General features: G+C 36.0%; 1 protein-coding gene across 2 annotated transcripts in view; it reads left to right on the top strand.

The window, feature by feature from the left end:
* The first annotated feature begins 1,645 nt into the window (after positions 1-1,645).
* Positions 1,646-16,405, top strand: part of LOC104914290 (intersectin-1) — a 30,508-nt gene continuing 15,748 nt past the window's right edge. The window contains exons 1-4 of one of the 2 annotated variants that reach the window (XM_010723342.3): positions 1,646-1,748; positions 5,001-5,122; positions 7,578-7,695; positions 11,278-11,469. In XM_010723342.3, coding sequence (XP_010721644.2) covers positions 11,295-11,469 — 175 coding nt within the window. In that variant the 5' untranslated portion in view covers positions 1,646-1,748; positions 5,001-5,122; positions 7,578-7,695; positions 11,278-11,294. The remainder of the gene's footprint in view (positions 1,749-5,000; positions 5,123-7,577; positions 7,696-11,277; positions 11,470-16,405) is intronic. The other variant, XM_031556785.1, reaches the window with a different exon arrangement.

The following is a 16,405-nucleotide window of genomic DNA, read 5'->3' as shown; positions in this document are numbered from 1 at the left end:
TAGGAAGTTCGCACGAATGTGCGTAAGAACTTCTTCACGGTGAGGGTGACGGAGCACTGGAACAGGCTGCCCAGGGAGGTTGTGGAGTCTCCTTCTCTGGAGATATTCAAGTCTCGCCTGGACGCCTACCTGTGAGACCTGGTGTAGGGAACCTGCTTTGGCAGGGGGGTTGGTCTCGATGGTCTCTAGAGGTCCCTTCCAACCCCTACAATTCTGTGATTCTGTGATTCTGTGATTTTATTGAGGCATTCAAAACTAATACATATTTTTAAAACGGCATTGTTCTCTCAGTCGTTCAACTAGATTTTTAGTTACTGCCTTTATTAGTTTCATTATTAAAAATTCCCAGCTTTTAAAAATATCTAGTTAAGGAGAATATTGAGGATTAAATTGTTCTTTTCCTTAGAGGAACTGGTATTCTGAAAACCCTCCAGTCATTTATGTAGGCTTCAGATATGTGAGGAAGATGCTGAGGGAACAATTGAGAAGAGGCTGAAGCATTGTGAGCATCACTTGAAGGCAGTAGGATATGATATATGTTCAGTATTTCTGACCAAAAGACAGTTTAGATTTGCTATGTTGCTGTCATCTGTATCAGATATTTGTATTGTAATAGATAAGGCTGGCAATGTACTAGGAAGAATTATTTAGGGCACTGGGGGATTCTGTCCTACAAAGAGTATCTATTGAAAATATTGGCAAAATGACTGAGGAAAGGATATGCAAGGGTAGAGTCCAGACCACACCTGGATTTGAATATTCTAATTGCATATATATGACTAGTCTTGAAAGTGTATTAAAAAAAATAAGTGAAGATAAGGTTTTCCAAGTGATTGGTGTTCTTTAGGGAAGATATATTTTTGAACAGGAGAACTGTGAGTTTGTAAACTAAGAAGGCTTTTTATGCTAAATTTGGTTTTTCAGAATAGCTGTTTTCTTAAACATAACTGAACAGAACTACTTCCATGGCTTGCTAGTTTTTTCATGAGTGTTCACAAAGGCTTTTCTTGTAAATCTCTTGGCTTGGGCAACAGAATGTTCATACCTCATTTGAACCCACCTACGTTCCGAGGAATTAGCTGTCTTTGTCAAGACAGATAGCACTTTGCTATTGAGTGTCCTGTGCTCTCAGCTTGGCACAAAAAATGATGGTGGAGCTTCTACTAATGTAACAGATATCTAAAAAGTTTAGATAGCTCATCTTAGGGATGCAGTGAAGGATTTCTACATTAACTAATTTTCCATATAAGAAAATTTGGAACCGTAACATGTACAGTATTTAAATAACTGTGTCTGATTATCTTTTTAGGCATATTTGCAATCCAAATATTTGCGAATTGACAAATGCTATTGTCATACTAGCTCAACTTGGCAACATTCACATTTTGTAGATATGCAGGTTAACAATGAAAATGCTATGTAATTTGTAATTATGTTGGTATTTACACTCAGTGGAAGGCAGGAGAGTTCAAGAAAGATGTCTGCACCTTTATATAGTTATCCACTTCTGTACATCACATTTTTTTATTTCTATATATTAATTGCCATCTCAAATAGTAAGAGTTCCTGTAGGAACAGACTTCATTTGAGTTTTTTACTCTCATCTTTTTTTGGAGTGTTAAAGTGAAGTACAGTAAATCATTTTAATATACTGAAGATATAATTGTGACTGCTAAACTTACATCTGCCTCTCTATTTCAAGGCTTCTGGAGCAGCTGGAAAAACAGGAAGCTTAGGGAAGAAACCTGGTAAGTCATATATAGTTGACAGCACCTCATCTTAAGTACTGTGTATATCCAGTCAGTGAAAAAATTTCCATAATAATAAATCATTTGCTCTTCGTCATTTATATCTTCTGAAATACACTGTTATGCTTGAGTAATTTACATTAATGGATACTGTTTATATTAATTTATAACCTATTCATCACTGTATTGAAGTAGCATATGTAGCTAGAAAATAAAAATCTGCTTGCTCAAAATCAAGTGTAAACTGAGCCAAACAGAACAGTGGAAGCCCACAAAATGCTCAAGTTTCCCAGTGTCGCTGAAATGAAAGTACACATTTCACATTGTGGTTTCACAGCTTTGCCCCAGTCTGGTATACATTGACTCTAAGCTCTTGTGTCTGCTTCCTATTTTCAAGAGCATATACCTTGTATGTATGCCATGTAGCTTATTGCCTGTAAAGCCTGGTCATACTGCAGATGATCATGTTGCAGGTTATTTTTTGGCTTGAAAGAAATCCTCTTGTTCTTGGGTTAGAGGTCAGGGGAAGGGCTGTCCTTTTAAATGGCTGTTTTTCCAAAGATCATTTAAAGAGTGCATTGTCACTGGCAGGCGTTTGTAAACATTCCAGAAGACATCTCTTTTTTCTCTTCAGTGTATTTATTTGCTTCCGTATGAAAGAAATGATTTTGCATCCAGTTGAACTAAATTAGCAGATGTTCAATGCTTCTGTCCCTTTCTCTGAGGCTTATTTAGTTGCTTAATGAGGTAGTTCAAGGATGTGAATTACCAAGTCTTGCCTATTTCCATACCCATATACATACTAATATTCATGTTTTATTTTGTTTTTTCGGGAGAAAGTTGCTTTTTGTCTGCCTGAAGTGGCTCACTACTCAAGTGTGTAAGAGAAAAGAGAGAGGATGCAGAATAGATTGCAGTAACCCCAGCTTAATTTGTCTTATTTTACCTCTGCTCTTGGCAAATATTACTGATCCACCTATGGAAAGAAGGGTTTGGAAATAAACTACTTCTGCCCTATTAAACTTTGCTTTGAATAACCAAACACAGTTGTGTTAATAGATTAAAAGTTTGAGAGAGGCAGAAAAGAACTCTGGAAAACCCGTAAAAGTGAGACCTGGTAGGAATAATGACAAGATACTGATAGGTATAGCTACTGTTTCTATGCATGGGAGAATGAAGCATGAAAGAACTTGAGTAGCAGCCTTATAATTCCTAATCTTCTAACTCTTAACATTAAGCAGAGGGGAGACTGGGGTTTGTGTCGACAAAAGGTGCATTTAGAACTTTTTGGAATTTAAGAACAGTTTAAGAACAGTCCTGCCTATTTTTCAGCAAGGCAGTTCAAGGATGTTTTTGTCATAGAAGTGAAATGCTAATAAATGAGGTGAAATATTCCAGTTTATTCTAGAAGCAGCAGGATGAACGAGTGAGTGTTGATAATAGTCTGTGTTTGACAAGGAAAAGATAATGCTGTCTTTTGGAATTTAAGTGGTATTATGGGGACAGGTGTATCTGTGAGTGGACATTTCTTTCTCTTTCTAAATGAATCTCTTTTGGTAGAGGACAGGTTCTCCTGGCCTGAGCTGTAAATGAATTGGATCTCTTCTTAGTAATTCAGTATTTAAGTATATCAAAATTAAAAGTCCTTCCTGGAATAAAAGCTTTTTTTTTCTTCCTTTTTTACTTGAACAAATAGAAAAAAAACCCCACCCAAAAACCCCAAACTTATTTTGCTGCATGTTTTCCTCCAACTTTCTGCTTTTCTTTGACATGTAAGAGCTAGATATTAACTTGTAATTCAGGTCAGTTCACAGAAAAATTCTATATGCTACCAGTTGGTGAAAGAGGATCTCTGATATCTGGAGCTGTGTGGATTGTCATTATGTAGATAAAATTGTGATTTTGTTCTCTCAATAGAATGCATAGTATAATATATTGAAGATTATGGTTTTTTTATGGTAGAGAGAGGTTTTTGCATAATTTAAAAAATGACCAATTCCCACATTTAGTTTCTTTACTAGTGTTCTTTACTTTCTGAATTGCTCTGAGGTGGGTGAATTGATACAATTGTGAAAAGCCTACCACTCAGGGATCTTGTAGATCTTTTAGCAGTACGGCCATGTTTCCTGTCAAAAAGCTTGCTTTCTTTGTCTTTGTACAGGACAGTGTGTGCTGCTGCTGGCTTTTATCTGTATAGACCTTTCTATTCTACCTACAAATATCATGTTTACTTAGCATTTCTTTCTTCCATCTTCTGTTTTCAGAGTTGAAATGCTGTTCTTTAAGTTCTAGATCCATGTGTAAAGCATCTTTCTAACTCTCAGCCAGGACCTTTCTCATCACCTGTTTGGTCCACGCATTTACCAAAGGTTTCCAATAATCATTGTATTAAATATACTCTATCATCCTAACCATGTTTTGATGACATGATAAACCTGACTTAACAGCTATCGGTCAGACATTGCAGCCTTAACTGCAGCCACTTACAAGTTCCTGTGAGTTCACATCTGTTCAGAAATGAGTTAACCCTGTCAGACTTTGTGGTGATTAAGTTTTCATCTATATTTCCACAACTGTAAAATGGTGATAACTACTCTATCCACTTTGGCTAATGTAACAGAGAGAATTGTGTGCTTACCATTACTCTCCTGCCACATTTTTGGTGCTAGGTAAATTAGATAAGGCACCAGCTTTCTATTAATGTCCGCAAAAGAAAGGTTTCAAAATAAACCCTTCCTGTTGCATTTTAGAAACTTCCATTTTTTGTCTAGTGTGGTGGCGAGAATTTTTTTGCAGACCTTCATTAGTTTGCACCTCTGTTACTACATCTTCATAATATTGTTGTCACCGTCTATCTCTTTGTAGGGAACATTGTCCAAACTGATGCTACAAAAACATGCTTATTGGAAAACAGTATTTATGCAACTTAATTTTAAGAGCCACATGGCTTTAATGATGGTCATTATTCTTCTCTGTTTCAGGTATTTTTTCTATCCTATACAGCTATACCCATACAGCTGTTGCACCTCAGTTCTCTTATTCCTGTACTGCTGTGAACTTTTTAAGGAGGAACTTCTAATCTGTTTTGTAATTATAGTTTGTATTCAAGAAATTATGTAAATGCATTACTGCTTAATGGAAAAAATTTCAAAATGGATATACTGTACCAGTGGTAATAGCAGAGTCAATCTTGAATAGATGTGTTCTTTTTTTTTCTTCCAGATTAACTTTTTTTTCTTCCTGCTTTAACAGAAATTGCCCAAGTTATTGCCTCTTACACAGCAACGGGTCCAGAACAACTCACCCTTGCTCCTGGTCAGTTGATTCTTATCAGAAAGAAGAACCCAGGTGGCTGGTGGGAAGGAGAGCTCCAAGTGAGTTACTGGTTTTTGAAATAAAATTACATGTAAAAGAATCTGTGATTTTTTTAAATAGTTCAAAATGATAAATGTGTCAATGCTAAATACGTTATTTTGAAAATGTTCTGCAACTAATCTTTTACAAGTAAAATGCCCTTTCATTCTAATTCATTGAAATTGAAATAACTTTGGGGAATGGCAGGAGAAAACCATGAATTGAAAAAAAAAAAATTCTGAACCAGAATTTCTTCACTGTGAGGCAGAGATACTCATCTCACGAATCAGACCCAGCCTGCAATCTGCTCTTCCGTTCATTTTCCTGGAGGCTCAGTGTTTGACGTAGTTGAAACTTAAATATTTGTTTTTCCTCATTACTACTTCCCTTTTTTGCTTTCCTGGTAGTATTTTTTCATTTCTTTGTGTGTAAATTATTTTCCAAGATTGTTTTTGTTTTCACTCATACTCATCTTTATGTTGTTCACTTGTAACTTGAGACTCAAAGTTTATTTTAAGACACAAAATAAGCTTCACTTGGCAAGAGCTGTCACAATTAACCACTTAACAGCTAATGAGCAGAGTGAGTTGTTTGGTGGATTTTTTGTTTGTTTTTGTTTTGTTTTTGTTTTTTAAGTTCAATTTCTTATTGTGTAAGTTCTTACCTGTAGTTTTGGATACCGCACTTTCTTACATTTAGTTTTACGAGTGTTTTTTTCAGTCGATGTCCTGTTCCTGTTCTTTTCATTCTCCTGTTTTAATACTAATACTAGTCCTTGCTTCCTCTATTATGTGTGCCTAAAGGCTAACGGAACAACATGGTGAAATGGTTTGAAGAATTGATTAAAAAACAAAAGCAGCAACAACAAAAAGCTATTGTAAAATAACTACTAGATTTGGAATAGGACATTGGTATTAACTTCTTAATGCATTTAATTTTTAAATGGCAGATTTTTTAAGAAGTTGCTACTGTTAAGTATCAACCTGATGTGTATTTTGATCGTTCTTGTCTTAGCTGAAGGTAAAATAAAGTAGGATAAATGTGTTAAGCATTGCATTGCTAGATTTAATGCAGAATATGTTGAAATTAATGGTCTAGAAACACTGTAGATCAAAAGCTTTCATTTTCAGTAAAAAGAAGGAAGAAAATAGTGAAAAATAATAGTTTTTGCTTGGTGACTTTTTGAACTAAAATTAGTATCTATTTTCTTTTATAAGCAGTATTCTTTGTACTCAAAATTCCAACCTTAATCTAACTAAAAAAAAAGTAGTTAAAATAATTCTTAATATAGATTTAATAATTTAAAAGCTGAGATTTGAATTAAAGTTTGATAATAACCTTTCTTAGCTGAGAAAAAATTAAAGATATTCCTTCGGATTTAATCTGCAAAGCACAATGTAGTTGATGAAATAACAGAATGCAGATTCTGTCAAATTGCTATCCTGCTTCAGTAATACAAACTTTAAAGCACTTGATCAGGCCTGCGCTCTTCTGTGCCAACATCCTGTTTCTGACAGCGACTGATTGCTGCTGTGTTACAAACCTTACTGCCCCCCTCTTGATCATGTATGTGGTCATCTGTTTCTGTTCATGAACACACATTCTAGTATGTATGTGTACCACATTTTGTACTGATGTTCTCTGACAGCATGAGAACGTCTAATATGCTTTCCAAAACCTTAACATCTGTTAATTAGGATCATTTGGATAGTTTGATTGGATTCTGGCTTTGGGATTTCGTGTTTGAGTCCAAACTTGACGAATTTTTTCAGGTCATGTTTCGCTGTATTTCTAGCAGTTGGTTAATGTGACATATGTTTGCACTCCTCCACCTATTGGTTGAGCAGGAGAGGTTAGTACAAAGTTTAGAAACAGCTTCTTGGAAGAAAAGAGGTAATTGAAATTCTTAATCTCTATTTAAACTGTTACAATCTAGATAACAATTTAAAAACAGTTATTGGCATAATGAAAAAGCATTGTAATGTTGCTATTCATTATTTTGATAGCTAGCCTGGCATTCTAGAGTTAAGTTTTAAAAAAAAAATTAAATCTTTTAGAAGGAGCGGTCTTGTAGTTTTATTTATGAAGCTCACAAACTAGGAAAACTTAAGTGAAAACTCCCTTAAATTCATAGAATCACAGAGTCATAGAATGGATCGGATTAAAAGGGACCTCAAGGATCATCAAGCTCCAACCTTGAGCCGCCAACCTCCACATTTAATACTAGACTTAAATTAGTAGTAAATAAGTGTTTAGTTGTAATAAAAGCTTGCTTCATAATGGGAAGCATCATAACATTGAACTATCACCATGAAAATAGCTGACAGTTTCCTTATAAAGTGAGTTTTACTTGAAATGGTTGGACTGCAAGTAGTTAAGGTATTGGCTGAACTGCCTTGCCTAAGGTTCTATTGATATGCTTACTCCTCTTAAAAGAATTGTTTCTTTTTCTTTCTTTCTTTCTTTTTATACTAGGCACGAGGGAAAAAACGACAAATAGGATGGTTTCCTGCTAATTATGTCAAACTTTTGAGCCCTGGTACCAGTAAAACTACACCAACCGAGCTACCTAAATCAACAGCATTACCTTCAGGTAAGCAGTGCATTAATGGAGTTGATGTTGTAATGCATATCATTTACAATAAGATTTCTAAAATTAATTACAAGCATTAAATATATGCCACAGTAGTCACTTCGGTAAAACTATTTATTGTTTTTTTTTTTACTTTTAAGCAAGGAGGGTAGACAGTTGGTTTCTACATTTATTGTGGTGATCCCTGAGGTGTAGCTGTAGCATGACATTACACCTTAAAGAGTAAAATATTCAAGTTACGAGTCCTGTTTGTTAACAGTAAATGTATTGAGGGAGTTTTTAAAGGTTCAGAATGTTCCATAAGCTTATCAGTGGAGGCTTTTGTCATTCAGGACTTTTTTTCCTAAGATGAAGTGCGAGAAAACTACACAAGTATAGAGATTTTTGTGCTATAATTAAAGTTTATGAAAGGATACAGCAGTAATAAACCTTTTTACTTATAGAACCTATTTGCTACAGCTCCAACATGGGCTGTATCAGCTCTGTCAATCTACTGCAAAATATAAAGCCAGGCAGAAGACTGAGAACGGAAAGTTCATTGCTTGTGGTTGTTTTAGTCCTTCACCATTTTGTGTTTGCTAGTTTTCTATACCAGGTAAAGGAGATCCTTGACAATCAAAAATGTGTGGAATAGTTCATTTTCTTCCATAATACCCAGAGATTTGAGGCAGTTGTCAATGATTTTGTGTTCTGTAGTTAGACTGGTCTCTTAGCACTGAGACTCAATATCTGAATGTGAAGGGATTTTTTTTTTTGCTTGTTATTTCAAGTTTGACAGTTTGGGACTTTTGACACATGCTAATAAAACTTACAGAATAAATTTTCTAGTGCATTTCTCGTTGCCTATAGAACATGGAAATCTTAATGCCATTCATTCTGATCAAATTCAGCTTTGTTATAGACCCATTATTTTGGAGAGTGAGAAGAAGAAATAGGACCATCTTGCTTTTCTATTATGATATGTGGTCTAATTTAGTGTATGGTTATGTAAAATATTAAGAGGTTAATGTTTGAGAAGCACCTTTATGAAGGGAGTGTGTTAGTGTGAAGTCTTATTACAGCAAAAGACACGGAAAGCTTGAAGTAAACTGTCCACAAGGATAAAATAGTGCTCAAGGTGGTGCATTGTGAAGAACATAAGAGTGTGTCACATCTGTCTGGGTTTTAAAGACAGTAGATCCACCAGAAGCCTCCTTTTCTTTTGCCATTTTGTTTGTTTTGATGCATAGGCTCTCTGTGTATCATACTGTGATGCAAACTGCATGGCTTTAAACAACCTTTTAAAAAATTCCTTTGCATGGACTCTTTTGCTTTATATTTTGGATGTTTTCTTCATTTCCAACTGCTTCATACTTATCCTGTTCAAAACTTGCATCAGGAACATCTTCCTACTTCAGAGAAATGAGAAGAGCTGTTAATGCTACTTGAACTAGCCAGGCACAAGGAGGTTCACAGTACAGGAATACTTAGAAACACATTTCAACCATTCTGCATGTTTAAAGAAAGAAAGGCAACGTTATAGCTTGCAGTGGTCATGAGCGTACCATAAGAACCAGGATTCCTTCTGCCATTGACTAGTTAATCAACAGGCAAAATCTTTCCAGAAAGGAAACAAAGAGCTAAAAAGCACTGGAGCTCAGAGAAAGCTTTAGCCTACTTCTGTAGTTAGCAGTGGCTTTTGGAGCTGTTGCTGTTAGTTGTTTAACATAATTGAAGAACTTTCTTTCTGGGACTACTCAAAGAGCTTTATATATAAGACTGAAGTGCTTTCTAAGCTGTGTGACCAGGTTAACAAGATCAAGATGAGGTCACTGCTTCAGTGAGGAGTCAGCTCAGTGGAGGAGTCCCATCTCTTCAAAACCCTCTTAAATTACCTCCCCAAGTTACAGGTGGTTCTTGAGATCCCATTTAAATATTCTGATGATACTACTGGCCAGCACCAAATACCAAGAAATTCTTTTGAAGTACAGGAGAATAATCAGGAGAATGAAAAATTCCTGGAAAAAACAAACTCTTGACTGGGTTACAAATCTGTATGGGATTCATCTCAAGTATGATCTAATTTAAGCTTTTTATTTTTTCTAATTTTAGTAACAGCCTGTAAACATTTAACAAGAATGTTATAAAACAGATTCACAGGTATTTAAAGTGAAATAAGAACATCAGTGCTGTTGATACATTTTAACTTATATTAGCCCAAAAGTCATAATATTCATTTTATATCCAGTATGCTAGGGAAGTGTGCACTTTGGAGAGTTGTTGTATTAGATGTGATGAGTAACAGTGAATGCCCCTTGACTTTTTATTTTTTATTTATTTTTACATTTTAATTAGAATCATTTTTTTCTCTCTTGCAAGTAACTAAACAAAATCTTGAGGTATGTGTTGATATGACATATATATATTTGATTATGAGGTTTGCAAACAGGCATAAAATATTAACTAAAAGGAGTTGAATAATTTCTGGAATATAAATTCCTGAAAGAGGAAGGAACTGTTTGACAAATTTAATTAAATTGCTGACTGTGTACAAGAACAAAAATACAAGAAAACTGTAGATTGAGAATAGAGGCAACATAACAGGAAGGCTCATTTAGCCAGCAGTGTTGTGTCGTCAGGCAAAATACCAGAACTCCTGTGTCTTGGCAAGGAGAAATCAGCAGAGAAATAGAGGAAATTATATAACTTAAATAAACAGTCCTCCTGCTTTAGAGAATTAAGAAAATTGCTCTATTATAACTGAACAGAAACCACCATATCCTGAGGCCATCCAGGTTTGATGAGTTTTATAGTAAGAAAATAGGAAAAATGCTTCTGGCAACAGTCCTGTGGAGCCAAAAGGACACCCTAAATGACCCTGTCGCTTTTTACTTTTTTCATCTTTCCAAGGTTTTTATGTTCCTAATGCCTATGGGGCAGTACAAGAATATCACCGTTGCCTTTCTCTTGAATTATAGATCTGTTTAGCATGGTCAGTGCTAATTAGAAAGGAGTGCCTTTCTCAAATAATTGAACTTAAAATGTTTCCTAAACTTTTCTGTCCATTGAATGGTTCTACTGGAAAGGATACTTATTTAGAACAGGGTGAGGATGCAGAATGCTAATTTTATAAATACATTGTAAGTTTGGTGCAGAAATATCTACATATATAGCTGAAGAGTAGTATCAGCAGAAAGCTAACATTTTGACCTTTTCTTAAAATTCTAAATCTTTCCGGTCTCTCACTGTTAAGGACTTTCTATCAAAAATATCTTGAGCCCAGTTCCAGTGGATTACACTGTTCTCAGCTTGCACTGTTGTGCTCTGCCCTCCATATTGTGATCCTAAACCCTCAGTAAGCTGACTAAGAGGGTAAAGCTGTGTGGAAGGTCTTTGTTTTTTTAACTAACCTTGATCCAAATTGTTGAGAGCTTGGATAAGTTCTGATACAGGGGCAGAGGAGAGAGGGGCAGGAGCACAGCAGTGCCTGTATAGATCAGTGCACTATCATGGAACTATATTGTGATACCTGCAGTGTTTACACGTAGCTTATGCTTCGTTGAAACATTACCAGTGCTATAGAACTCTTCCTTTATCTTACAGTGTGCCAAGTAATTGGCATGTATGACTACACTGCACAGAATGATGATGAGCTAGCATTCAATAAAGGCCAGATTATAAACGTCCTTAACAAGGAAGACCCAGACTGGTGGAAAGGGGAGGTGAATGGACAAGTGGGTCTCTTCCCATCCAACTATGTGAAGCTGACAACAGATACGGACCCAAGCCAGCAATGTAAGTGACCCTCTCTGCTGCCATGCTGTAATTATTTATGTAGTACTTTAAGACGAAACATGCAGCATTGCTGTGATTCTGCTGTGGTTTGCAGAACTCAATGCTTCACCACTGCTGCACTTGGCAAAGTCTCTTTGAAGACCTTCTGTAATGCAAACCTTATTTTATGTTTGTTTTATTTTTAGTTCCCATCCCCTTTGTAGCATGTTACCCTTTATCATTTTTGCACCATGCTGTTTACATGCCTGACTCATTTTCCTAGCTTGAATTTGCTCATTGTTTTGTTTTGCTTATGTGTTGTTTTCCTCCTTTTTCTAGGAATCATATGTTGTCCATCCCCCACTCAGGCTTGAAAGTCCTCAAAGAGACCCACTATCCCATATCACTGCCCAGAGGGATGATGGGAGATGCAGCCTTGATCATGTGACTTCCAGCATGATCATCTACTGCCTTCTGAGTAGAAGAACACACTGCAGAGCAGTTTACCTCATTTTACATTAGTTGCATGTAATCACAATGTTTGAGTTAATTACCTGCAGATATAGACGCAAAATTAAATGAAACAAACAAACAACAAAAAAAAAAACACAAAAAAATCAGAGGATAGTGGGTCCTTTTGTGGCTTTCATAGTTACCAAACTAATTTTTCCACCTTTGCACAGGTGCTTTTGCAGTTTTAAAATTATTTTAAATATATATTTTAGCCTTTTAAAGGAAAAGTATAAATTAAATTTCTTCATTTTAATCTTGTTTGTGCAAAAAGACCCACTATCAAGGAATGCTGCATGTGCTGTTAAATTTGTTCCAAATGTCCATAAATTTGAGATTTTATGTATCTTTCTTTTTTATTGTTTGCTTGTCCAGTGTTGTCAATATGTCTTTTTTTTTTTTTTAATTATTACAAAAAAACAGAAGGAGTTAAATCAGTTTAAGGAACTTTAAATGTGCCCAATTGCAGATAAGGTATTTTGTTGTAGTTCTTGTACTGTACTGTGTGTATCAGGTGTTCCTTGTTGACTGTGTAATACATTGTGGAGAGAAGAAATTAACTTCCTTCCAATGCAAGAAATATTAACCTTGCATAATGTTGTTATCCCAGTTATGTTAATTTTATTTTGCACATTATTTGTAGCTGCATACAATTAGAAAACATCCTGGTTTGTGTTTGTCTCAGATGTTTCAGTTTTTGCATTTTCGTGTCAAAAATCAATAGAATGCTACACTCACGTGATGTTTGAGCATTAACTTCTTTTTTTTTCCATCTTGGTTACATGAAGTTCACGGAGATTATTTTTCATTTTTACTTTCTCATGACTATGGAACAACACTTTTTGAACAAGTAATTTTCCTGACAAGAAAGAATGTATAGAAATATCTCCCTGCAATTAATTTCCAATGTTTACATTTTTTTTAAACTAGACTGTGGAATTTATACAAATTAATATTAAATGGAGCTTACAGTCAAATATATGTAGTAGATGTGCTGTAGCTAAGCCATGTTTGCCTTTCCAGCATTAGTAACAAGCTCTTGATGAAATGCCTGGTGCTGTCAGTGCAGAAACCCCCTCTACCCAATGCCTCAAGCACAATATAGCATTTATACTAATTACTTTACCATTTAGTTATCTTCTGTTTTATGTACTTCATTTATTTCTATATTTCATGCTGGCAGTGTTGTAGAATTTCTAATCCTACCCCATCTCCCTCCTTCTGACCCACCATGCGGTGCAAAGAACAAGTGAAGCTCCGTATACAATTGCACTTCAGTATTTCATCAATATGAATGTAAAATATATAAATATATAAAAACCTGCAGCTTTAACAACTGTAATACAGCCTTTAAAATTAGTCACATGTATAGATAATTAAATTCTTCATATAAAAGCTAGACTAAAATGTGTTTGTTGTCTTGTTGCTGTGTACATGCAGAATTCACCAAGTGGCATTAGTGCATGTAATGAATTTGCCACCAGAATAGCCTGAAGCCCTGTTTAATTTCTGAATGACACCTGTGTTGTTACTTTGAATATTATTTGATTATAATTACTATTTGTGATCAGCTGCAAACTTCTGCACCTTTCTTTCTCTATTCAATGCCTTCTATGTGTTACAGAACAGTAGGTACTTTTTGACACTATGCTAGTAGATATATTAAGTATACTTTTTTATTTTACAATGGGTTTACATTGACCTAGGCTCTGCGTTGTATGCCAGAAGCTCTAGTCTTAAAACATGCACAATTGCACAGATTTTCTCTGTTTTTAGGACAGTTTCTAACATGCACATTTTTTCCTTTATCACTCTGCCATAAAAAAAATGGTTTTCTTCTTCAACATAGCCATTTGCTGAACACAGTGCTGCCTCGAATCTGACAGAAATTGAACATAACTTAATACTTGTATTTTTCAGTTACCATTGTTTTGCTTGCTGAGAACTATGTAGCAGATTCTTCTCCATTATTTCAATATTTCATGCATTAAAATATTATTTTAATGAAAGGGTATCTCTGTGTTCCCATAATGAGCTGTTGTGTTGAAAGATTCATAACTTGACTAAAAGCTTTTGTCCTAAGGTATACTATGGTTTTTATGACTTCAGGTCAGAAACACACTTTCTCTACATATTGAAATATTGGCAATACTTTGAATATAGGAGATTCATATGCTGCTTTTTTTAATTATTATTATTACATTAAGGGAAAAAAAAATAAAACTATTACAATATCTGCAGGTTCTATGTTTTCTAAAATGCTTCTTAAAAACACAGAGTGATGTCTCATGAAAGATACTCAGAATCACAGTGCCCTAAAAGTTCCTGGGGTCAATTTTCCACTGAATTGAATAGAACAGACTGAATTTGTCCCTCTGTAGATACACACACTGGTGTATGCTGTGCCAGGATTTCTTGTACAGAAGAGTACTGTGTATTACTCAACTGAGCAACATCTTATAAATCATTCTATTCTTGAGATCAGTTAACTCACAAAAACCTCAAAACACATTTAAAATGTCCTGGACAAAGATATTCAGACCATTGTGGCCTGTAATGAAATTTATTGTTGAAAGACCTATAATGTTTATTTACTCAATTATTAAAAATTCTTGTGCATACTACTGTAGATCAGCATGGTAGTCTTTGAACTTAATCAGTTATTTCCACTGGGTAGCAGGGAAAGTACTGGGGCTCCCAGTACAAGAAAGATGCAGAACTCCTGGAGCGGGTCCAGAGGAGGGCCATTAAGATGATCAGAGGGCTGGAGCACCTCTTCTATGGAGAAAGGTTGAGGGAACTGGGCTGTTTAGCTTGGAAAAGAGAAGGCTCCAGGGAGACCTCATTGTGGCCTTTCAGTACTTGAAGGGAGCATATAAACAGGGGGAACGGCTGTTTGCAAGGGTGGACAGTGATAGGATAAGGGGGAATGGTTTTAAACTGAGACAGGGGAGGTTTAGGTTGGATATTAGGAGGAAGTTTTTCACACGGAGGGTGGTGACGCACTGGAACAGGTTGCCCAAGGAGGCTGTGGATGCCCCATCCCTGGAGGCATTCAAGGCCAGGCTGGATGTGGCTCTGGGCAGCCTGGTCTGCTGGTTGGCGACCCTGCACATAGCAGGGAGGTTGAAACTGGATGATCATTGTGGTCCTTTTCAACCCAGGTCATTCTGTGATGATTCTATGATATGATTCTATGAAAATGATGTTGCACTTATTCTCTCTTACCTGTCTGGGTTTTTATTATATGAGAAAGGGAGTATGAAAGTAATTCCTTAATAAAGAAAATTGAAATAATCCATCAAAAATAATACTTTTTCAGGATTGTGTCTCAGTCCAATTTTGACTCTCTTTTCCTTAGTGATTCATCTGAGAAGCTCTTCAGTCTCCTACAATCACACAATTGCCTCCCAGAATACACTTGTCTCCTGTGATGGAGATGTGTCCATGCTCTTGTCTCTTCAGTTCTTGAATTTGTGGCTTGGTCAAGGCTGAAATAAGATTTCCACGATCTACATAGACTAAGATAAGAAATCATTCAGATGATTTTCATTCTGATTTACATTTTCAGTCAGCATAAAGAGCAGCCTTGTGGCTGTCTAATCAGTTGAATGCATTCTTTAAGTCAGCTTTCATTTGTGAAGTACCTTTTCCCGTTGCAGCAGGAAATCAGGAATAAGGAGCCATCATTTGAGGGATGTAGATGAGATTGCATTTAGAGAGTGCTTTAACTTCTGGTGGTTCTTTTCCTTCAGAGTTGTTCTGTTTATCTTGAGAAAAAAAAATTCCGTATTCACAAAAGAATTATTCCGTATTCTTTTTATTTCAATTAAGTGTTTCATGGACATGCTAGTGTGTTTAAATGGAAAGATTTTTATACCTGAGGTAATTTTACAGCAAGTGAATATACAACTTTTAGAAGGGGTTGGAGTCCCCATAGCGTTACATTGCTCCATGATCACAGAATTTGGCTCCACGTTCCAGAATAAGCCTCTCATTTTACTTTGTGTGTAGCCCACCTCTTTGAGTGCCCCCTCAGCAGCAGGTTTACCTAGCAGCAAGAAGAAAGCTCAGTGCTTCTGCTCTACTCCGATCTCGACTTGCATTTGGCCCATCATGGTGCCCATCTGTACCCACTGAGTGCTGAGCTGATGTTGCCAGCTCCACTGATACCCATAGAGCTGTGAGCTGGTGCCATCGCTACCGAAGCACTGCTCTGCACTGGGCTCACATCAGTATCACAGATAGCAGTTTTCTGCTCCCTGGGCTAGCTTACTGAAATCTGATTTTGCGGATTTTTTTTCCCCATCATATTCATCTCTGCCAAATGCATTTCTCAGCTGATTTTTTTTGTATGTTGGATTAATTCTGTTAAAGTCCATCTGGTTCGATTCCTTTACTTTTTTTTTTTTTGAGGCGAAGACCTGGAGCGAGGAAAGGTAATGGG

The sequence above is a fragment of the Meleagris gallopavo genome, chromosome 1, assembly GCF_000146605.3.
Source record: "Meleagris gallopavo isolate NT-WF06-2002-E0010 breed Aviagen turkey brand Nicholas breeding stock chromosome 1, Turkey_5.1, whole genome shotgun sequence".
Lineage (NCBI taxonomy): Eukaryota > Metazoa > Chordata > Aves > Galliformes > Phasianidae > Meleagris > Meleagris gallopavo.
Note: the sequence above shows the minus strand (reverse complement) of the source record. Positions and strands in the feature narration are given on the sequence as shown.